Raw genomic sequence first — 23,837 nt, forward strand, 5'->3', positions numbered from 1 at the left:
AGGCTTTTAACAGTCTTCATCTTTAACCGCTCCTGTATGAATGATCACGCCACACGTGGGTTACGCCTCTCGCAAGGCGATTGTTATTCGGTAGCGAAGGTAGTGAATCATGGCTACCAGTGTAACTTAACGACCTAAAGGCGTCGTAGGCTACGGGCTGTATTAAAATTTCGTTTATCTATGTATGTAGTAGAATATTGCAACTGACATCGTGTGTTTGCTTTTGCTCACTGAATCTTGGGAAGTCTTTTGTTTAAAGGCGAAACCTCCAGCGTAACTCAACACCCGGCGACAGTGCCTGCTACCCTGGATATTATAAAGCCAACTGCTTCATTTTCAGGTATGATTAATTATGTGCTCCTGATGTTTTTATTCTGTCGATTTTGGCATATCAAGCTCTGTAATTCATTGCACACTTTCAGGTTAGGAGAGTTGTTGATTTAAAACCTGGCAAACCAATGTATGTTATATTTAATAGGGTTTAGTTTGATAGTATTTAGTGCTGCGGACAAGCTGCCGCTTCAGTAACACAAATAATAGATAATTAATTAATATCCAGTTTCTCCATGTATCACTTCGTTTACAATAACGCGACCCTGCTGGTCCCTTAATATGTATCGATCGCCTTAATACTTAGACATGTGAGGGCGGGGTTCCGTGAGGGTCTCACCGGTTTTGGCCTCTTTCTCGTTGCAGTGAGAGCGTTACTGACCCCAACCTTGTGTGCCTATGGCTGTGATTTCCTTAGGTGTTCGCATTGATTTTTTTCGATTTCTACTTTGGATTCTGTGATTTATTCATTAAATGCACCATTAATTCTTTCTGTCGCATAAGTATTTCAAGTAATTGTATCGAAAAATAACGGCACGGTGTAAGATATTGATAATGTCGTTTATTTTCGGCTAAATATATGCAGTGCGGCATAAGCTATTTAATAAAGGCAGTTTGAAGCAATAATTGTCCATATTATTCATAGGAATAGGATTTTTTGTCAGAATATTAACCAAGCGTGTATTTTTATATTTATCAGTCCAAATTACTTATTTAAATATCATCATTGTGAGTGATGTAGGATCCTTTTTTTGTCATATGTAACACATTTTATCTATTTTTGTGATTTAATAATTTTAGAAAGTACGTTACTCCCTGTCCTTTTTATTTTTCGTCTATCTTTCAACACCTGCCCTTGTCACTCCTCCGGTTCTTGGTATCTCTTGCCTACAATCTCCAATATTTGCTTTTGAGACTGAGGCTTTTAGAGTTAATCATTATGTGACTTTCGAATTGGAAGAAAAACCTTTCAGCTTCGAGCATTTTCCGTGTATGTTTAGTTGTTTAATTGATAAAGCTTTTATGAGTACGTTATTCGTTATATTTGAGATACGTTTTCTGCTTTTGTTTTTTAATCCAATGATCTTGAACGGACTGGGTCTAGTCTTTAACGGTATTTGAGCACCACCCTCATGTGGGGGCGGCTGGGATTCCGCGATGTCGCTGATGTGGGCGGGGTAGAAAGAGCTGCACCAGCCAGGCTTCTTGAGATGTAGGTTGGCCGTAATTTACGCTGAGGATATAGGCCATGTCTCACTTCATCTGACATTCTCTTTCATACAGCCCTAACATCACCTACCCTTCTGACCAAGCTCTCCCACCCCAACCTCTGCTCTTGCGCCCGCGGAATGCGGCAGCACAGTGCAGGTTTCTCGCGGGTGTATGGTTGTGCTTCTGCGAGTTGTCCCCCGTTAGAGATTTTCATGCTCAAGGATATGTGAGCTGCAATTCATTCAGAGTCGATAAATTATTGTTATCCCTGAATGTAGAGTTTTTTCGGATAATAATTTTACTAACGCCGTTATGACAGCTGTGTTCATTTGCACATAGTCCGCGGGAATAACTATCATATCATGGTGAATTATGGCACTTCTTGTTTCGTTCAAACACGAGCCATCGGTTCGAATCGGTGAGACATTTTCTTAAAGTAAAATTGATTGAGGTATAGTTTTGTTTATTTCATGACTATTCTAATCTTAGGCTTCATACCAAGTTATGTAATAATGATTGCTATAATTTATTTCTTGTGGTAATTTCGTTTTGAGCAGAATGAAGAAATGGTGCAGTGTATTAATTTAAGAGCCTGTGCTTTGAAGAAAGTGCCAAGTGTTATCATTATTTAGGACATTAATTTCGTTAAACAAGTCAAAAATTTCAGAGAAGGATGTGCTACAAACAGTCACAGTAAGACCTTAATTTTGAATGCAGCTTGATAAAGACGTGAACATAGATGTATAAGTCCGTGCATGACGATCTACTGAAGTTACTTGAAGCTTTGCTTAAAAGCAGATGTAACATATTTTTAAAAAATACCTCGATGTATATTCACTCAGTTGTGGTGTTCTCTTCATTTGAATCACAGGTGTGTGGTTTCTTGAACGAGTAGGATCGGTGCGATCTGTGTTGTGCAAATAGAATATTTTCAGCCCTTTGATCAATTTTAGCCCGGAGTCAGGCATTTTCCTCACAGAGAACACCAACATTTCACCAAGTTTGTTGTGAAGAGCATGCGAGCATTACAGACGTGATACCTTCATTATAAAATTAGCATAGATATCCGGGAATGCTATTAAGACGATTATGTATACATTTTGAAGTAATATTGCTCGGAAATCCATCAAGCCCAGAAACAATCGTGAACAAATCTTTATCCAAGATTCTGTCTTATGCAGAAGTAGAGATTTTTTGCGTGTTCGTATGCAGATATAATGGGCCAATAGCTAAATACGTTCTCCTTACGCAAGAAATCTATTAAAAGTATGAAAATGGGTTACCAGGGGTGATCAATTTAGTTGATTCACAAACTTCTGTTTCACAAAAATGAACTTCACTGCAAGAGAAATGTTTTTCACTTCTAGTTAAAAATACCTTCCGTTTAGACCACGTTTGCTTACTTTCACATGTATGCATCCGTTAAGCCCAAGATAGAGAACTCATTTTGCTGTCCACTTTTTGTTTTAAAAATTTCGTTTCAGCACAAAACATCCATGTACCAAGTTCAGCATTTAAGGCTACTGAGATGCATTTTCCTTCGCCTTTAGTTGAATGTAGAGTAACTCGGTTCTCCCTTTCTAACCACAATCCTTTGCCACTCATTGTACTGTTTTCCTGACATAAAATATCATAAAATTTACTGGAGGGTGGATGATTTGGCTATCCGCAAGCATGAGTGGGTTCAAAGTTATTACTCCGGAAAACATCTACAAAGCTTGATGCTGTGTGATTTTTTGATTGCAGAACTTTCTGAACAATGTTAAAGATTTATGAACAGCGTTGTCAATTTATATAACTTCCCAAGGGGAAATATAAATTTCAGTTCGAATTTAGAAGTTGTGAACTGTATTATAAAACTCAAGGCATCCAAAGGTATTAGGGTAAAGAGTTATAGATAGAAGCTTCCTTGGAAATAAAAATTAAGGAGTACATATGCATTTGATTTTTCAATGAAATTTTAAGTGAGGTGAGGGGTTAGGAAAAATGGGAGGACCTTAAATAAATGGATAAAAGAACTGCAGAGTAAACAATAGGAATGGTGATTATTAAAAAATTGGTAGGCTATGAATAGCTGGAGAGGTGTTTACGAATGTGGAAAAGATAAGGAAATGGAAGACTGCCAATTAGGGGTGGAGAATCCACTAATAGTTTGATTATAGCGTAGAGAACATGAAATAAATCCATTTTTATGTGACTACCTTATTATTTTGACAGATACTGAAGCCTCACACATCCTTCGGAAGAGGGTATCTCTCAAATGGAACCATCGGCAAATGAATATGTGTCTGTGGCAAACTTCTACCGGGATCGGTCCATACTGGTCACTGGGGGCACAGGCTTTGTGGGAAAGGTACTTATCGAAAAGTTACTTCGTTCCTGCCCAGGTATTAAAAACATTTACCTGCTTGTGCGGCCAAAACAAGGACATGGGATTCGTCAAAGAGTGGACCAGTTGTTGGATTCCCCTGTGAGTAGATTTATTTTTATTCTTCTTTGATTAAATAATTGTTGAATTTAAAAAAAATGCTGCTGACTCTTGCTCTTCTTCAAGCGAAGTAATCTGATTACACATTGAATGAAATTATTTCTAAGAAATTATTTATTTTTATCTCAGAGAATGAGGTAAGAAAAAAGCAATCTGTAATATTTGTGCCCCACAGAATGATCCCGATGAGGGATGAAAACACTGTAGCCCATGGGCCTGGTGGGCCTGATTAATCAATAGTTCTTTAATTTGGTGGAATTTAATGGTTTTTCTACTCCACAGGACTAGGTGAATTAATATTGGTGACAATTAATGGTAATAATCAATTTATTTCTGCCAAGCTAGTTATTTATAAACAGTAATGCACAATGACAGCTATTGTGTCTAAGCAAACAAAAAGTATAGACTTCGGGTGAGAAACGTTAGCTTCATATAATTGGGCAATAGCTAATAAAGAAATTGATGGTGCTTAACTAAAAAAAAAACATTTATTGTCCTCTCTATAGGTTAAAATTTATTATGGTATCAAACGTAAAACCATATTGGTTTTTGGGAATTTTTTACGCCATTACCTTGTTCTATAAAATCTCCTTCCTGCCAATCATTCTTCATTTTGGTATAGAATTGGTTATAATCAGAAGGAGCCAAATCTAGAGAATAGATTTACAGTTGTCTTTATTATCGAGATGTCACACATTATTATGTGTTGTTTACTGTGAGCTATTGCACCACCCATTGAGTCGATAGCTTTACAATGTTCAAATGTCAATGCAAAATATTATGTGCCTGTTCACTTGAGAAGTCTAGAGTATTGGCAACCTCATTCAGACTCAATCTCACACATTCTTCTATGTTCCATAACCATTTCATGAATTTTAACAATGATTTCTGGGGTGGTGACCCCAATAGGGCATCCAGAATATTGTGTCACTTATATATAATATGGTCACTCCAAAATATTTGAAACCGCTCGATACCATTCTAATCAAAAGTGCAGATCCACTACAAGGCTAATTAAGCTTCTCATTGGTATCCAAAGAGGATTTGCCTTTCTTAATGAAATGTTTGATCAACACTCAAAATTATCTTTTATCCATTTTCTTTTAAATCAGTTGAATTTCTAAATTCAAACAAGCACTAAGCACAGAGAAATTAACTGATCTAGCTGGAGCGTGGTGGGTGTTCCTTAATGAGGTGCTACTAATTGAAAATCATTTCGATATGCACCAGGGGTGCCATTTTGCCCAGACTTTTCAAATTATGCTCGCAGATGGTAAATCTGCGAGCATAATTTGAAAAGTAATATGCACTTTCAATACTGCAGCATAATGAAGAAATTCATGGGAATAGTTTCTTTATTCCCTAATTATGCATCAAAATATAATGTGTGGCATTTTATGAAAAGGAGGTTGATGGTATTAATTCATTATTATCATTTAAAGATTAGGCTACTTCTTCTTGAAGCAATCTAGCTACCTGCTACATCGAACATTGTAAATAATCTTTCATATCTCAAATGGGATTTAAATGTTAGAAGGAGAGTGGTTATTCTTTCACCATATAGAAGTGTTACCAAGGTTTTATGGACTTATCAGCTACCTACCAGATGAAATTTTCAGTCATAAGGATATCTGCTATCAAATTTCATAGTTAGAATTATTTTGAAGGATGAGTGGTGGGCATGATTAGGGTAAAGAATCTGTTATCAGAGAAACCCCTCTACAATCTCCTAAAATGAGGAAACATTTGACACCCTGAGCATTTGTGTATTACAGAAATAATACATTTCCCCAGCATTACTTATAAAACATTTCCCATGGTTGCCACAAGTAAAAAAATTGAACTTTTTGTACAACCTGAGTGGATTTTATGCAACAGAGTCTTCTAAATTCTCCCCACTAGTTAATTTTACATATTGTATTGCTTTTCAATCATTCATGCAGTTGCACTATTATTCTAGGAAATCTTTACATTGATGTGGATATGTACACCCATTATACCACATTTTTAAAGAAGGAAGGAATGATAAATTGTCTTATTTTGATTAAGTTTTAGTGCGATAGTTAACCATGCCTCTTACCAATGATGATGTTAGACGTTGTTTGGATTTTTGCTGACTTGTTTGTATTTTTTTGCAGTTATTTGATCGGCTACGTAGAGAACAGCCTGGGGCAACTAACAAAATTCTCCCCATTGCTGGGGACGTGACAGAGGAGTCCTTGGGCATCAGTGCCTCTGACCAGAATCTTCTGATTTCTACTGTGTCTGTTGTCTTCCACTCTGCTGCCACAGTAAAGTTTGATGAAGCTCTTGGACTCTCTGTCACCATTAACATGCTTGGTACTCGAAGGCTGCTTCACTTATGTCATCGTATGGCTAAACTGGAGGTAAGCCTTATGCCCAAAGTGCATGCATTTTAAAATGATGAATTTTATTTTTTTGACTCAGTTCTTTCCTGCTTCTGCTATTGTTTTCTTCATGAAACGTGAAGATTCTACCATGATGAATATAATGAGAGCCACCTTTTGGTATGGGTTACGTGATGGAAGTATGTGTACACTAAATATAGATATTTTTGAAGCTTATTTAGCTTGGAATTCAAACAATTAGTTCTAGAGGTTTCTAACTTCCAAGCAACATAGAAATACCTGAATAAATAAATTATGCACCACTGCTGGTACATGCTGTGTATTATTGTGGGAAATTATGAGGAAGAGTTGGAAAAATATGATATCTGTCAGTATTCGTAGCTCATGCAGCGTTATCTCCTTTGTGCATGAGTAGTGTTATTTGGAATTCAATTGTTGTATGATTTTGGTGGCAATCGCAAAAGTATTTAATTTAATAATCCCAACCCAGAAGTTCATTTTGACTGCATGGTTACTTATTTTCTATTCTTCCCCTCTTTTGTGGGTTACATGATTGTAAATTCAGCAGTCTAAGCAACAGTCCATAAACTTATCAGTTTTTTCATGAGATAATATGCAGCATAATTTTATTATAGGGTATTAGATTGATAGAAATTGTTGTTATTTAATTTTTATGCATATTATGAGGATTTTGAAGTTTTCATAATTGGTGCCACGTTCAAGAATCTCATGTGTGTTTGAGAATTCAGGGTTAATAAATAGATAAAATTGTTATAACTATCCCAAGTTTCAAAATAAGCTTTAGCAAGTTCCCAAAGTGGATTTTGAATGAAGAGATCCTTGAAATGATACAATTAAAAATACTAATGTGATGAAATTTAATGACTATAAAAAATTGAGTTTGACGTATGCATAGATTGACGTGTACATAGGTTACTAACCATATTTTCGTCATTAATGTCACACATGTTCAAAGTTATTGTTTCTAATTTGTAAGTAAATAACAATGTCCTGTGAAAGTAATTCACTATTTATAATTCCAAGAAAATAGACCTGTTTGATGACTATTGTAAATGTGTAATATACATTGTCTTTTAATTTGGAACTTATGTTTTCAAATAGGCCTTGGTTCATGTTTCCACTGCTTATTGCAACTGTGATCGTGAAGAGGTGAAGGAGGAAATATATCCTCCACCATATGATCCTGCGAACATCATACAGTGCACTGAGTGGATGGATTCAGAATTGGTGGAAACACTCACTCCAAAGTATGTATCTAAATAGAAAGATGTGATCTTTTGATAGCTCTTCTGGAAAAACCAATAGATAGTCCCGAACTGTTTCGTGGCTTGACAGCATGATTAAATACATTTATTTTATTATCATTTGGCCTGCTCAGCAACTATGTGAATTTTTTACAGATAGATTTACATTTTGCATAAGAAGTTTGTTTATATGTAAAACTATTGTTTAAAAAAGTTATAGTTTCAAGATTTCTATGTATTCCATTCAGCCTGCATACTTTGTGGGATAATGCCTGGCAATATTAGTCTTTGCTTTCTGCTTATGATGAATTTTCAAAAAAAAATGTGGGCATGGATGGTTTCTGCTGGAGCAGCGTAGATATTAAGCAAACATTTACCAACTCATGCTTGGAAAGGTTTTCTTCTCTGCATTACCTACTGCATGTTACTCTCTTAGTAGTACCCAGCCAAGTATGGGACAATTTATAACAGTGCCAATGGTGGTGACTTAAATAATCATTTTTTGTTGGTGCTGGTTAATCAGCCAATGTTGTTTTAGATTTGACAAAAATAAGGAGAGATAGAACAACATCATAGTGGCAGCACCAATCTACCCTCATACTTTAATTTAAATGGTAACAAATTATTATGCTGAAAGCTCTTAACAAAAGCTATAGACTTGACAAGACTACAGTAACTGTAGTCTTATACATGTAGGTATTATCAAAAAGCAACTTGCTCTCTCAATACTCTTTAATCTCACTTTGGGAGTGAAGAGTACCCTTTCTTGTATATGTCATCTTCCATTTCTCAATCTTAACCATTATTTATTATCAGATTATAACATACCATCACAGTTATAATCAAAATATTAAAAATAGAATGAATTGTATGTAGATACCATGTATCAATATTTATAATGATTTTATATTTTACGCAAATGACCAAATGCTATCGGTCGCCTCCCCTAAATACTACTTTATATTTAGAAAACCAAGTTATTAGTCCTATCTTAAAAAAATTCTTTGATTGAGTAAAATGGCTTGACAGCCAGTACAGACGATAATAATTCAATTTGGATGTTTTGGAGTTTAGAACGTTGAACGATTACTGCTGAATGCCCTGACGTGTGGTTTATTAAATAATTTATTACCTGCGCATTTTCCAGTTTTGGGTCTTCTTCTTGGGCTAAGGTTCATTAAACTTCATTTTACTTCAAATCATATAAGATAAACAATTTGGATGATTGCTGAGGGCCGGATTCATTGGATGGGGCATAGGGATGTGGAGGAGGGGAAAATGGAACACGGTGACCCTCATATAAGTCACAGTCCACTCACTCACTCATTTTAGGAAGAATTCATATTCCAAAGAGCTGCCAATTATGCTCAAATAATTAAGAAAGGAAAAGAGAAATATTATAATAGAGAGTTGCACACACTCTCCCTCCCAAGTTTATCTAGTTCAGTGACCTTCATGAATTTCAGCCGCTCATACATGTTTATGAGGAGAAACTCTATACTACCAATTGTACTGAAAAAATCAAGAAAATGAAATGTAATAACTGTAGGACTAGCTTAGATTTGTACACACTCTCCTGCTCGGATCTGTGAAGCACCTTAATCATCTTGAATCTCACCCATAATCAAAAACGGGGCTTGCAAGGAAAATTCCTATGCTAGTAACTTTCCAGTGATTCTGTCTGTCACACTGACAAGCATTTTTGAATGCGCCAAGGGAAGGGAAGTGGCCAAAAAACTGGACACTAGGTGATTAACCTGTCGAGCAGGTCTGGAATGAAAGTCAGTTTTGGGTGGAAAATGAAAATATTGATTAAGGAATGGGTGAGGTATTTGATGTCATTGTAATGTAACTATCAGTATTGAGAGTATCTTTGAATGGTTTGAAGCATATTTAATAATTGGCTGAAAACAATGCAGTGTCAATGACATAGGGCAATCAACAATATTTTACTAATTCTCATGCCTCCTGTAAATTGGGAAGATTGCTTGGGGCATCATTCCAGTTATTGTCTTCATGGTCCTAGTAGAGTTCTATGTTTTTCACATAAGATAATGTGCCTAAATATATAAATGCACGCTGTCATAATACAATTAAAATGTAAAATAGTGTGTTAAAGTAATCTCTTGAAGCTGCATTAAAAATTATTGTAATGGCTTTCATTTGTAGAAGAAGAGAGTTTTGATGTAATGGAATTACCTGAAAGTTTCAATCACTATAAAAATTGGCAATGCAAAAGTGCATACATGAAATAACTATGCACTTATTGGAACTGCTTTCAGTTTCCTTAGTATAAAAAAACCTGTGATCATTTAACACATACTCAGTGGACATGATCATCCTAGCTTAGTTTGGGGTCTAATACTTAAGTTTATCTTAGTAGTTCAACAAGTTGATGATCTTCCAGTATGTTTTTAGACTGGCTGGATTTTAAATGTTGGGGTTTTGAAGAGTTGATTGACAGGGGACCATATGTAGGATTAATTAAATTTAGTACCTGGAAATAGTTTCTTCATCAAGTTTGTCTTTACAACTGTAAATAAGGGTAGTCATCAGGATTGAACACTAATTTGCACCACACCATCCATAACTATACTTGGCCTCCTCCATTTACTGACTCCATCACTGCCGCTTTGACTGTATCCTAGGGTATTTATCTTAGCTCATCTCTGGACTGAAGGTGTTTGGGATTCAACATTGTTATGAGGTCTTTCATGTATTTTTCCTTATAAAATGCCTCAAATTTAGATTTGTGTAATATTTTGTAGAAGACGTGGCAACCTTGAGAATATTTAAAGAGGAAAAAACTGAATGATGTATTCATTTTAAATGAGTTTGTAATTTTCCACAGACTTTATTTTATGGTGCAATTCGTTTCACTGACTTGTCAGTGTAATGTGTTATACCAATCCGTGACAAGTTGGTGAAACACATTGTACCATGAAATAAAATGTGGAAAATTACAAGCTTATTTAATATGGATGTGAAACAATTCCACAGTGAAGCCTGAAAGTGTTAAGTACACAAATGATGTGTTGTTTTCCTTACAATAACACGCATGATTAAATTGTTTTTACAGTATTTCTACTCTAAATATCAAGTTCACAGTTAGGACATCAAAAGGAAGTATTTTACTTAATAGTTAAGGGAGCAGATTCATTATAAACTTCTAGGGTAATATATTAGTATCCCACTCTTGGATTGAACATGACATCCATTTCCAGTAAGCTACTCCCTGTAAACTGAATGGCATTGTCATCTGTGCATGATCCTTTAAAAAAAAATCTGGAAAATCATGTAACTCTGTTGGATAAATGAAAAGCCTGAGATGCTATACTTGCATGAAGTTCCTCAAGATGTATTACCTGCACTTATTGAAATTTTTCTGTATTACCATTATCTCAGTGCCAGCATGCATATTACCAGTCAATCGGTGTGATCACACTCAGATTTGCCAAATAATCCATTCACCTTGCCACAAGCTATGAAACACTTGAAAGCAACCCCATTTGTGGCCATAATTTTTTTCTTGAATGAATGTGCTCTTTTCTTTTATTTCCTCCATTATATCAGTTGCATTTTGGCCATTTTTCTTAGTTGAGAAAAGTTTAGCTCCATTGATAATCCAGAGAAATAACATCTTGTATATCCCTGACAGAAAAGCATCATAAATATTTGTATCTTTCTCAGGCTAATAGGTGACCGTCCAAATACCTATGTATTTACCAAGGCCCTGGCAGAGCACATGCTTCTTCGGGAAAGTGGCAATTTACCTGTGGCTATTGTTAGGCCTTCTATAGGTAAGATACTTACTTCATTCATTAAACAGTTTAGCCATGATTTAGAAATTTAAATTATGAGCTTCTTAAACTTTATACCATTATTGAAGGTAATATTCCCAGCCTATAGAAAATATTACAATTTAGGAAATTTGTCCTCACACTAGGTTACTTGAAGTTGTTGATTCAAGGTCAGATCATTTCACCATTGAATCATTAATCAGGTGTATCATTTCATGTAGTAATTAAATTATGGTACTGTATTCCTTTTGTAACCATTGAGTCTGCTTAGTTCTTACTAATACAGTGTATAAAGATGGCTTGAAACTTTATTTGGGAAGATGGTGGAGGGATTATATGGGCAATTATCATAAAACTCCCAATATCTTTTTATGTTGTGGAACTAAATTTGTGAATGTGACATTAATGGTTTTCTTTGATTGCTGAATCAATTTTTATTTTGATTGATGAATTCATTCACCTATTTGAGAGAGGTAAATTTGGATGATTTCATTTGTTTAAAGCATTGGTCATAATTAAAGATAGTATGTTTTCTTTTTGATAAGCTGCATTTTTGTATGAAATTTGATAACTATACTTTCCTTAAAGCTAAATGGTGTCCTGGAACTCTCCCTTACTTGTAACTTGAGCCATAACATAATCTCCCAGACTTGTCAAATGAGCCATATTTATTCACTTCAATTCCTTCTATATTTAAGTTTAAAAAAAGACACTTAAAATTTTAACTATTTATTATATTAGGTGTCTGATGTAAAAATGCTATTTGGTAAAATATTCAGACCAAACATGAATATAGTGTGTAAATGCTACTTGTCTAAGTATTATTGGGTTAAAATGTGCAGTTGCCATCATACTCTATTTGGGCTTGTGATGCAAGGAATGTTGAAATACTATTTGTTAATCTTAGGATATCATTATTTTCTGTCGTGGTGCAAGTGAAGGAATTTCACCTGCTATTTAGATGTGCTTACCCGGCTTTGCGTTGATTCAGGTAACTGCTTGGAATGGTTTGAAAATATTATTCAATGCCCTTAACTTGTTCGTGCATCCTGAGGCATGGGTTAGCTATGGAAGTTGTCGTTTGAAACATTTGCCTGGGATACTTATTGGTCAGATGGTTTCTGCTGGTAAAGTAAAAGAATTCAAATTAGTGAGTGGCCTTCAGTGCCACATATGAAATTGGCTGGCATCCTAGCTGTGCATTAATTGCCAATCAAGGAGTTAAGGGAATGATTGGAGAACCGAGTAGATAAATTTATTCATGACATGCTGTCTGATGTGAGAAAATGTTTAACTACCCTAAATGTATGGTGTTTGCATGATTTGCTTTTCCCTATAAATTTTAGATACATATGTATTTGGAATGATAGATACTTTCAGTCACAGTAATCAATCCGATTATGTCATCAATAATGCAGTATTATATTATAATATATTTGAAATTGCAGAACTTTCATTTTGACTTTGAAGTTATCTCTTCTTCAGTTCTGGCCGTTCTGATGTATTTTTTCTGTTAGCCATTCACCCATTAATAATCCTTCATCCTTATATTTTTTATCTCCTTTCTGTAAATTATTAGAACAAAATCGTATGTTCTTTTATTAATATCTTGTATTTGACCTTGAACAAACTTGAACCTTTTTATTTGATATCTTTGCCTGGTGCCATCGTGAAAAATGTTTTGAGAAACAGGAATATGTGGCGGATAGCCCTGTTCTATTAAGGAGAAGGCCTTTTGATAATAACTAGAGCATTTTCTGCGGTAATTAAGTGTAATTCCTCTTTTTTTTCCAAAATTCTATGAGAATTTGGAAGCTGTGGATCTGCTGTGCTCCATTCGTTACGCAGTATTATTGTTAATGGAGCATCTTGCCGAGCTACCTTCATTTGTGCAGAGTGCCTGTGGCTCTTGCAGTGTGGTATCAAATATATAGCAGAGATCTCAAGTGGGGGATGATTAAGGAGTTGGCTGAAATCATTTTTTAGTGTTGACATACAGTCAATATGTAAAACCTGCTGGATTAATGGCACCTTGACACATTTTTTCTAAATTTAATAATTTGGGAAATCTTTAACATGGACTTCAGCCTTAACTGTAAGCTCCCTTGAGATTGCTACTTTGAATTACCTTTATCTCAAAAGCTGAGTGTCCTTATACATATTTAGACATGGCTAATGCATCAGATGAATTTGGTATCAAGTCTTATTTGTTAAAACAATGTATTATAATTGTTATTTTTAATCCTAGAAAATAATATATAATACTCTAACCTTATGGTTAAATTTTAATGCATGATTTTTGTAACTTATATGTATATAATCTTCCCTTGTATGATCAAGCCACTGCCACTTGTATAAACTTTTTTCTTTGAGTTAAGGCTAACCATTTTCCTGCTCTTTCTTTGGAAGATGAGAATAGTTGGTGTTCTCCACCAATAATGGGTTTTTAACTTTTACTCTGGAAAAAAATTAGACCATAAAGAAATGGACCACGAATGAAAAAATGGGAAAAATGGATAAATGAAAAGTGCTGAACCAAAGTGACTCAGAGTTGGGTTATATAATGTACAATTGAACTTTATTTGGCTATGAATTATGATTTGCTTTAACAAGTTCTCTCCTTCTCTTAGTAACAATAATATTAATGCTCATTCTTCCTGTTAAACTTTCTAGGTGACTAACACATGGCATTAGAGGGATAAGGTATTTGATGCAGTTCTGTTAACCATGCTTGTAAATCAAAGAGGCACCTCAAAAATCTAATTTTCACAATTTTGGAAATGGCAACCAGTTAATGTATTTTATGACCGAAGTGAAAGTGGAATAAGCTATCATAAGTACATAATGGGGTATCTTGTATTAGGAAAAATAATCTAAAAGTATGTTGTCAGTGTAAAAGACTGCTCATACACATTTTTAAAATTTGTTTTATGCAATTTTTAAAGTATAAAATACCTAAATTATGCTTAGACTCAAGGTGTGCCCCCCTGGAAAACCCTACGCATGTTTAATTAATTTTTTTATGCCCTTATGAATTTAAATATTATTGTGTTTAAAAAAATAGATGGGAGAATATGTGTTAAACTTATGTGTTAAAGCATTTTACAGTAATTTCTTGAATTCCTGGTGACAGCCTTTCATTTGATAAAAGTAAATACAAAGACTAGATTTTTTTTAGCTTAATCTGAAGTAAATACTAATTTTGAATGTTCATCAAAGCTAACGTCTACTGCATTATCATAAGTAAATTACTTTAAATCATTTAAGTTTTATTTAAAAATGTTTATGGAATGCAGTTTTGAAAAAAGTCATGTGTGGTCATTGGGGGAAAATAAACGGAAGAATCAATGAAAATTTCAACAGAAATAGAACAATTTCTCTGAATCTTGAATGATCCAATTTTATAATGTTCCGGCATTATCCCATCTGTGTTTTACAAAATTTATAATATGGTAAAGTTGAGTGTCAATGAGATATTGTAGTGGAAAATTTTTCACCTGTAGAAAGATGACTTCTCTCTTCCTGCGAGCGATGAGTAACATTGTTGTATATTCACCACTGCAACAGTATGCCAATGAATTGAATGTACATTTTTATGTTAAATCATTAGCTAAAACATATGTGTTGATCATTTAATAACTAGAATGAGGAACATCCTAAAAAGGATTGTGGAATAACTATGAGGGTGGCCTGAAAAGTTCTCGGCCTTGCCCATAGATGATATCACTACTGGCATGATTTTTTTCTTTCATGTTGGCACAACTGTGAGTAGACGCCATGTAAAATTGCAAGCCTTTTCATCCAGCAGTTTGCTGTAGGCAGTTTATTGAATCAGTTGTGGTGTGTGTTTTGTTAGAAATGAAAAAAATCAAGTATCGTGCCACGATAAAATTCTTCATTAAAGAAGGTTCAATGCAGACTAAACTCAGTCAAGTATTGTAAATGTGTGGGAACTCTTCTCCTTCAATTTATACAGTGAGAAAATGGATGTCCAAGTCTAGACATGGCTGTGAAAGCTTCCCAAGATGATCCACATGAAAGGCATTCAAAAAGTTGACCACTATGGAAATCATTGAAAAAAGGCTCAATATGATATTTTTCGATTGGCATATGAAGGAGCATGAAATTGCTAATACTGTAGGGATATCAAAACAACGTGTTGGTACATTTTGAATGAGGCATTGCCCATGACTAAGCTTTGCGTAAGATGGGTGCTGTGTTTGCTCATTGTGGATTAAAAATTCATTTGGACAGCACTTACCACCCAGTTCTTGGTGGGCTTTCTGAAACGCGAGTGGTTTTCTGCATCAGTATGTGATAATGGATAAAACATTGATTCAACATTACCCACCAGTATTGAAACAACGATCCATGCTGTGGATAAAAGCTGGTTCTTCAGCTCTGAAGAAGGTCAAGACAGAGACTATCATATCAAATCAATTTTTAAATTTATTTTGTGTGGAGTAGCTGTCCTTATTTGTTATGTATCATGAAATACAGAATTTGACCAATTGTAAAGTAGCCTAAATTCAAGAATGAAGAGTGTCGCTGATAAAATTTATAATGAATTAAATACGTATATGCATATTTTGTTTTGTTAAAAGGAAAGGATGAGCATATGTATATTTTGTTTCATTAAAAGGAAAAGGTGAACTTGCCATAGTCCACAGAGAATAAATAGTTGCTGCATAATGTCCAATATTATGATGTATTTATTCAAACATTGGAAGGTGTTCATTATAAAGTGTCAAAACTTGTCTTTTAGATGAAATAAATCGCTAAATCTGGCAAGCAAAAGAGTGAGTTATTGATATTTTTAAAGGACATCTGAAAGTAGATTGATTGTGAGGTCCCATCAGACAAGCAGGGTAAGGGGTTTCAAAAAGTGCCCTGAAACTGGAAATATCTCTTGTACTTTGTCTAGGAAGGACTGGTCTACTACAGTCTATGAGATAAAATTCATATTATCAATTGGATTTTCATAAGTTTCTAGTTTAATCAAGAATGTGATGATAATTTTTGGGGGTTGAATATTGGTTAAAGTGTGGAATGTGAGAGAGTAATAGTATGATAATGTCAGTAGATAATTAATAAATCTCCCCTATTAAAGACTCCTATTGGAAGTTGATGTACTTTCAGACTTAATGATTCTTTAGCAAATATGGTCTTTATTTAGTTGAAGATAATAAAATAATCAAGTTATGACACATGTGTATGGAATTTATATGTTTATGAAAGCCATTATTCATTATTATGCTTGAAAACTACTGTGAATGTAAAAAGCTATGGAGTTTGTGGTCCCTGACTCTTATGTTTAGTCAAGGTTCTGCTATACTATATGCAAGTATTTTTGGTGTCGTGATTAATTCTTAACTTATCCTTTCCAGTCCTTTCAGCATGGCGTGAGCCTCTTGCTGGATGGGTAGATAATTGGAATGGTCCAACTGGCATGATAGCTGCTGCTGGTCGAGGTTTCTTCAGAACTATGCTCTGCCATGAAGACATGGTAGCAGATCTAGTCCCAGTTGATATAGTCATTAATCTCCTCATATGCACAGCTTGGAGGACTGCAGTTGATCGGTATGTTTAGATGTCATTGCTAACTTACATTACTTTTATTAATCCTTCTGTTTTACCATCTTGGCTGTGTATATGCTTCAACTTAAAATGATTTAATTGAATTTGTTGAGAAAAAAATTTTTGTAATTTATCTGTGGAAAGCCTTGAGAAAAATATTATTATGGCTGAAGTTCATTCCCAGAAAATTGTGGAAATCCAAATTATCACTTGGGTTTAGGGTGACATAAAGTCATTCGACCATGACTTAAACCCTGAGCTGCAAGTAGCTGCAGAGGAATAGTTTGGAAGGCACGCTAGAATTTTACTTTCATCTGCAAATGTGGAAATAATGAATGCCCAGTTAGTAGTGAAATTGGATATTCCATCACCTTTTTTGTGGAGTTTTTAGAAGCACATGCTCCAATGCATTTTAATGTGCTTTTTCTGTGGCCACTTGGAGCTTGTATACCTGGCACAGAATTACTTCTTAGTCATCAATGTGATTGATTTGTGAAATGATTTGAATTTTTACTGGGTACATCACAAAGTATAATTACTACCAAGGTAGACAATAACCATAGCTGGGTTTATGAAGTAAAAATATTTTTGAGGATGTACATGATAGCCCATGTTGACATGAATTGGGGAATTCCACTTTGAATTCTGATCGTATGGTTTTTTAAAAACCCTACCCAACTGTACATGTGTTAAAAATGTTGTTGCAGCTTCTCTAATGATGATTTTAATTAAATATCAGATATGGTAAAAGCATAGTGAGTCTATTGAACTAACTCTTTAAAGAGTTGGCTCTGAAGCTTTGTTTTTTCCATAGTGCACCTGGTATCAAAGTTTACAACTGCACATCGGGGTCCCAAAACCCAATCACTTGGAAAGAGTTTGTGGATGGTTGCTTTGCCTGTTTGAATAAACATCCAATGGGAGGAATGATGTGGTATCCTGCCGGACGCTGTCGATCAAGTCCTCTAGCAGATGCTGTTTGTCGAGTTGCTTTTCACACTGCCCCAGCCTACCTAATTGATGCCGTAAGGTGGTTGACTGGAAGACGGCCAATGTAAGACAATTGTCATCCTAGTGATGAAAAGAAAGCATTTTCCTTTGTAGTTGATGCTAATATTTAAAAATTTAATTGCAATTGCTCAATACTACAGGTTGAGGCAACATAACTTCCTTTTTTCAAACGCAAAACGCTTTCAAAAAAGGAAGTAATGTTACCGCACCCTGTATTAGCAAAGTGATAAAGTTCCTAATGATTGATTGTAAATTAAGGAAATGGTTGAGTGAACAAGTGGTATGAGAGAGAGAGAGAGAGTCCAATAAATGAAAAGTACACCAATGTTCCTTATACCTACCACTACCTTGTACTCCTGGTAATCACATCCATCATGTGACCACTAAAACCATGCCTTTTTCGGTATTACTCTTAATTACTATGCTATTTATGGCAGAGAGATTTCTCTAATATCCAAGTCTGTATTTCAGCGAGTTGCCTTAGATAATAGAAAATTTAACCAGCTGAAGTATGCTCTTCAATAAGTAGCCAAGTTTCAGTGGGTTAGCACTACTTACCATTTACTATTCTTCCCTTCTCTCCTTTGTATAATTTATGTTTAACTATCATCTTATTTGGTCATTAATGGCCATTGTATTTCACCAAAAAAGTTATTTTACAAGTAGATTTTTGCACAAAATGTGTTCAAACAAATATGTAATTTCTAATTGTGAATTTTTTCAAGGCGGAGAGACTAATTTTTGACTTTGCTGCAAAGAGACAGTCATCTCTACAAGCATTCTAGAATAGTCGCTTTTGATTTTGTGAAACGGGGAAATGAGGAATTTTGTAATGAAGTAGCAATCATTTGAATGTAGTAATATCAACACTTTTTGTTCTATTTCCCTAAAGAGAGATGAATGCAATTTAGGCTGAGTAGTTAAATCAATCATCTTAAAAAATATTGGTTATTTAGGACAGTATTTATAACGTTAAATTATCAGAACCCTGAAGAATTTTTTTGACCAAATTTTACATTTTAATAATCTCACAGTTTAGGTGTTTCACTAAAACAGAAATCTATGTATTGTAAAATTTTGTACTGTTATTATGTCATTTTTAAATGTCTATATTTAACCATAATATTCCACTTTTTAGGATGGTGCGAATTCAGGGAAGACTTCAGAAAGCAGTACAGTGCTTGCGTTACTTTTCCACTCATCAGTGGCATTTTCGGAATGATAATGTAAGGCAGCTTTCATCACGCTTGTCTGGTGCAGATCGGGCCACCTTCCCGTTTGATATTTCCGTGCTGAATTGGCCTTCATACCTGGAGGATTACATCTTGGGCATTCGCCACTTTGTTTTCAAAGATAAACCTGAGACACTGCCTGAATCACGTCGACAACTCAGGAGGTATTTATTGCATACATTCATTTTATGTCGGTTATTATGTTGTAATCCAAATTTTTGAATTGCTTTTGCTTATCTCGAGTGTAAAAAATAATACCAGTCCAAAATTGAGGATTCCTAATCACACAAAAATGTTTTTCAAGGGATTAAAAAAATACGATCCCCGTAGACAAATAACAGCCTTCATAGATTCATGATTTTGCAGTAGTCTTATTTAATCTAAAATGAATTCATCAGCAACATAATATGTGGTCATCGTAATCAGCAACTTCTACTATGTCATTGTGGTCTTTTAATTAGAGCTGACTTGATGTGACTGAAGGATATAAATTGATAACAATTTGAATTTCACATGAAAGGTCTTGTGCTTTCCCGGCAAAACATCTGTAGCAATGGAGGTACTAGCTCGTTGGAAGACCCGTTTAGTTTCTCAGTTTTTATGTAGTTTGATTTTACCAAGCATTGGTGTTTATGACCCCACAGTGGTTATGTAAAATTAATATTCTACCTGAATCAGTGGTTTCTCTGGAGACTATTTGTTAAGCCATTAATAAGTGAATTTGGTGACTTGTTTCCATCAGAGCAATTTGAAAAATAGGAGGTACCTTGATTTGTTGGCTTTGTAGGAGATAAAAGCATCATATAAATGAAGTCTGGAAGAGCATGAGGCTATATAATATAGCGGCAACTCATTCTGTCACAAGTTCCCTTATAAGTGGAGACTTGTATGCATAGGACTCTCAGCATTTTACTCTTATGGATTTTGTAAGGGAGAAAATAGATACTGGTGGATATCATCATTATAACATGTATGCTTCAGACTTATGACTTTATTTATTCTGTTATTGATCCATTGAGGTTATTTTCAAATTGATAAATCTCTCAAATATGTGCAATAGGGATGATGATTTATGATAAATAATTTTAAGCAGTTAATGCCAATTGTGATGCCATGCATTTTACATCACAAGAGATTTTGCGCCTTTAAACCATTAATGTTGATTTTTTTCCATAATTATCAGATATGGGAACGACAACTATGTAATTTGCTGGTGGCAATTTTAACTTTGAAAAACTTTTTGGAATTGTGAGTAAAGTTAGGTTGGATGAAAGAGATGATGAAGAAAACGCAAGTGATTCACAGGATGCATGAGGGAGTTATTTCACAGAAAAACATTAAACTTCACTTGATTATTACCAACTACATATTACTCTCACACTTGTAGCATTTATTTAGGAATGAGATCGTTGTGTTTTCATTAATTTTTCTGTGAAGTACATTATTTACAAATGTCTTCTATTTTTTCTGTTATGCCGTATATTGAGTGTCATTTGATAGCATAAGTATATATGCCTATATAAGTATTCACCCATCTGTATACCCTCATGTCTTTTCAAATTTAGTTTAACTGTGTACTGTGGGAAGTGTACTACCATGTATTTTTATAAAGATATCAGTTCTAAAGTGAGTTTTGAATTCTGCAAGGCTTGTAATGAAGGAAAAAGTTTTCTTAGAATCGATTTTTTACAACTCTGCCAGGAGTAATCACAATGGTGTTAATTACTGAACACTTGTTTTCGAAAAGATGTGGATCACTGTCTTTGAATCATTTTCAAGTAAGCCTGATATTCACATGTGTGATTTCCACAAGTATATACTGTATAGGCATTCAGATTGATTCAGTATAGATATGATTGTGTTGCACCAAGTTTTTCTTCCATATTGATGCATCATCGAATCCATCATGACACATTCAATTAGAATTTGTGCACAAAAGTTGTCCTGAAAGATTCTGAATATCAAGAGCTACTGTATATATCTAAGATGCATGTAAAACTACTTCTGCATTTTGGATTCGGAACCTGAAAGTAATAGAATTCTGTAAGATGTTGCTGATTACCAAAACTAAAAATCTGATTCATAATGAAAAATGAATATTTCAGATTTATTCAACTTTTTGAAGTGTAAGGTTTCATACCAAAGGAATCCAAACATGAAAGCTTCAAGTACAAATAGAAATGCCTTTCATGTTCTCTCCAGTTAGGTGCTATATCAGCCGCTGACCTTTCTTCATTTTCAAAGTTGTATGGGCTAAATCATCTAGATACATATTCGGAGGAACTGCTGCTTCAAATAGAAATAAATATAATGGAATATGTAGTCATATTTTTGTATTTCCTTTAAACCATCGCTGTTTAGGCTCTCAGGCCTACTGTGGTAAGATGGATGACAATCTTGGAATTGAAGATGTAATGCAGTTTACTTTATTAATTAAATGGGGTAAGAGGCCTCAGTGGTATCTCTCTCAGTATGAGGCATATGTAATTAAGGTTTTTGATTTTCAGCTTCACTTGTGGCTGCTGATCTTCTGATTTTTTCAATTGCTTTATCTTACAATAATTTAACTTTTCCTCCTTCAAAACAAGTAATTTATGCATAGCAATTTAATCCATGCTGTGTCTGCTCAAGAGGATTATTTGATGGTTGTTATGTATCACAATGATGCTCAAATTGCATTACGTGTTGTGGTATCACTTTAGACCAATAGCTTTTATGGTTATTTGCGCTGAATATAGTTTATCTTCTAGTCTCTCAGTTGCAGTGTTTCCCATTAATTTAGGTACATTATCCAAGAAGACTAAACTTATTATTATTTTTCAAAGTGAAAGAAGAGAGAAAAGTATATTAGTGTGAAGGAAACACAGTGAGCATTGTTTCAATTTTTATGCTTAAGTTTGAAATTTTCTTGTCGCTGCCATAGCATTACTTCATTCCAGTCATATTAAAATGAAAATTTATTGGTGCATTTACTGAGGGTCATTGACTTACCTGTTGCTTTTTTTTTCTTCTTCTCAGATTATACTGGATACATCTAATCTCCAAAATTTGTGTCCTCTACTGGGTGTGGCGGACTATAATTATGAGGTTTAGACCTGCACCAAAGAATCTTAGAGAGACCAAAGACAGGCACTTATGCATACTCAGCCAATCTAAAAGCTAATGTAACAATTATCAAAATTAGGATGGTGAAATAAGGAGGAATGGTATGCAATAGTTTGTTTTCTTTAGTGGATTGCTTGTGTCATTTAGTGAGTCTTCTAGTGAAGGAAGAGGAGCATGTGTCTCAAATGTGTTTTGCCTTAGAGGAGTTAAATCCACGGAGGTGCATCACCTCCTTAGGAGCAGGCCTCCAAAACCGGTGCATTTGGTTCTGACCAGGTATTGAACATGAATCTATTTATTGGTTGGCAATCAACTATCACATTGTGACGTAAGAAGCTTTGGCTGTGCTTTCCTATATATTTTGTCTGTTCTGTAATTGAAAATCTTAAAAAGAGTCGGTAATAATAATAATAATATTAATAAGGCATTGCTCTTCTGCTCATTCTTGATTGCAGTGACTTAAATGTGTAATTGTATCTATGAAAGTTCTTTTTTAATGACTCTTATGAATGCTGAAAATTTATCTATCTAGGAATTAATTTAAATGCAAGTCATCTTAGGTATTACTTCCATGCTATCGAAATGTGATTTTTCCACTCTTCGGCAAAGTTTATTTTCAGAGCCAATTTCATTCATGCCTCAAATTTAATTTTTTCACCTCAATGATATAATTTAATTCCAAATATGCATTATTGAAGTAAGCAAGTCTTAATGCACGCCTGCTGCATCATTATTCAACTTTTGGGTGACTTTGTCTGAATCTTTCAGATGCTCCAATTTTTAAGATTGCCAGAAATTTTAAAAGTAAACTAATTAAATATAAGGCAAGTTTAACTAATGAATTTACTGTAAATTGAAAATATTTTGTACTGAATAATGCATATAAATTAGTATTTAATAGGAACTCAGTACATACTTTGGCTTTTTTTTTAAATTAACTATTGCTTTTTGAGCTTGAGTATTGGAAAGCATTGAAGCTTTAATGCAGAAGAAAAATGGAACATCTCACTCTTAATTTATTTTAACAAGAACTTTCCTGGGCATTTTGACTGTTTGAAGATCCTCATTATTATTTAGTTATATTTACAAATATTGAAATTAAGGTACTACTATGGTTGCCAATGCAGTTTTTATGATGTGTAATTTTTATTTTGTAAAATATTTAGTGTTATTAACATAAAAGTGTTCCATTTCCATTGCCAAAATATAGAAGTATTTGTTCGCCATCATTGTATGATGATACGAACATGATTGTATCATGTTTGTGTGAGGTGAAACCTTTGTGGCATAACACAACTTTGTTGTATGTCTTTTGAAGTGATATTTTTGTTGAAATTAGAATATAATTCAAAGATTATTGTATTCTACTTCCTTTTTGTTAAAAATATCAAAGTATTGTCCCTTTGATTAGCTTCAGTGGGAGTTCTTCTTTATTTTCTGTCTGTGAA

General features: G+C 34.3%; 1 protein-coding gene across 7 annotated transcripts in view; it reads left to right on the plus strand.

Annotated features, from left to right (window-relative positions):
• Positions 1 to 23,805, plus strand: part of LOC139688350 (putative fatty acyl-CoA reductase CG5065) — a 26,806-nt gene extending 3,001 nt beyond the window's left edge. Inside the window, exons 1-10 of one of the 7 annotated variants that reach the window (XM_071585873.1) lie at positions 118 to 182; positions 260 to 340; positions 3,760 to 4,012; positions 6,169 to 6,417; positions 7,522 to 7,667; positions 11,355 to 11,464; positions 16,852 to 17,044; positions 17,856 to 18,095; positions 19,191 to 19,448; positions 22,303 to 23,805. In XM_071585873.1, coding sequence (XP_071441974.1) covers positions 3,803 to 4,012; positions 6,169 to 6,417; positions 7,522 to 7,667; positions 11,355 to 11,464; positions 16,852 to 17,044; positions 17,856 to 18,095; positions 19,191 to 19,448; positions 22,303 to 22,447 — 1,551 coding nt within the window. In that variant the 5' untranslated portion in view covers positions 118 to 182; positions 260 to 340; positions 3,760 to 3,802 and the 3' untranslated portion in view covers positions 22,448 to 23,805. Of the gene's footprint in view, positions 1 to 117; positions 183 to 259; positions 341 to 726; positions 749 to 1,521; positions 1,544 to 1,599; positions 1,961 to 2,120; positions 2,236 to 3,208; positions 3,221 to 3,759; positions 4,013 to 6,168; positions 6,418 to 7,521; positions 7,668 to 11,354; positions 11,465 to 16,851; positions 17,045 to 17,855; positions 18,096 to 19,190; positions 19,449 to 22,302 lie in introns of those variants that run through there. The other 6 variants (XM_071585872.1, XM_071585878.1, XM_071585879.1 and 3 more) reach the window with 6 other exon arrangements.
• The last annotated feature ends 32 nt before the right edge of the window (positions 23,806 to 23,837 follow it).

The sequence above is a fragment of the Hetaerina americana genome, unplaced genomic scaffold (genome assembly GCF_022747635.1).
Source record: "Hetaerina americana unplaced genomic scaffold, ioHetAmer1.1.p SCAF_2, whole genome shotgun sequence".
In the NCBI taxonomy this organism is placed as follows: domain Eukaryota; kingdom Metazoa; phylum Arthropoda; class Insecta; order Odonata; family Calopterygidae; genus Hetaerina; species Hetaerina americana.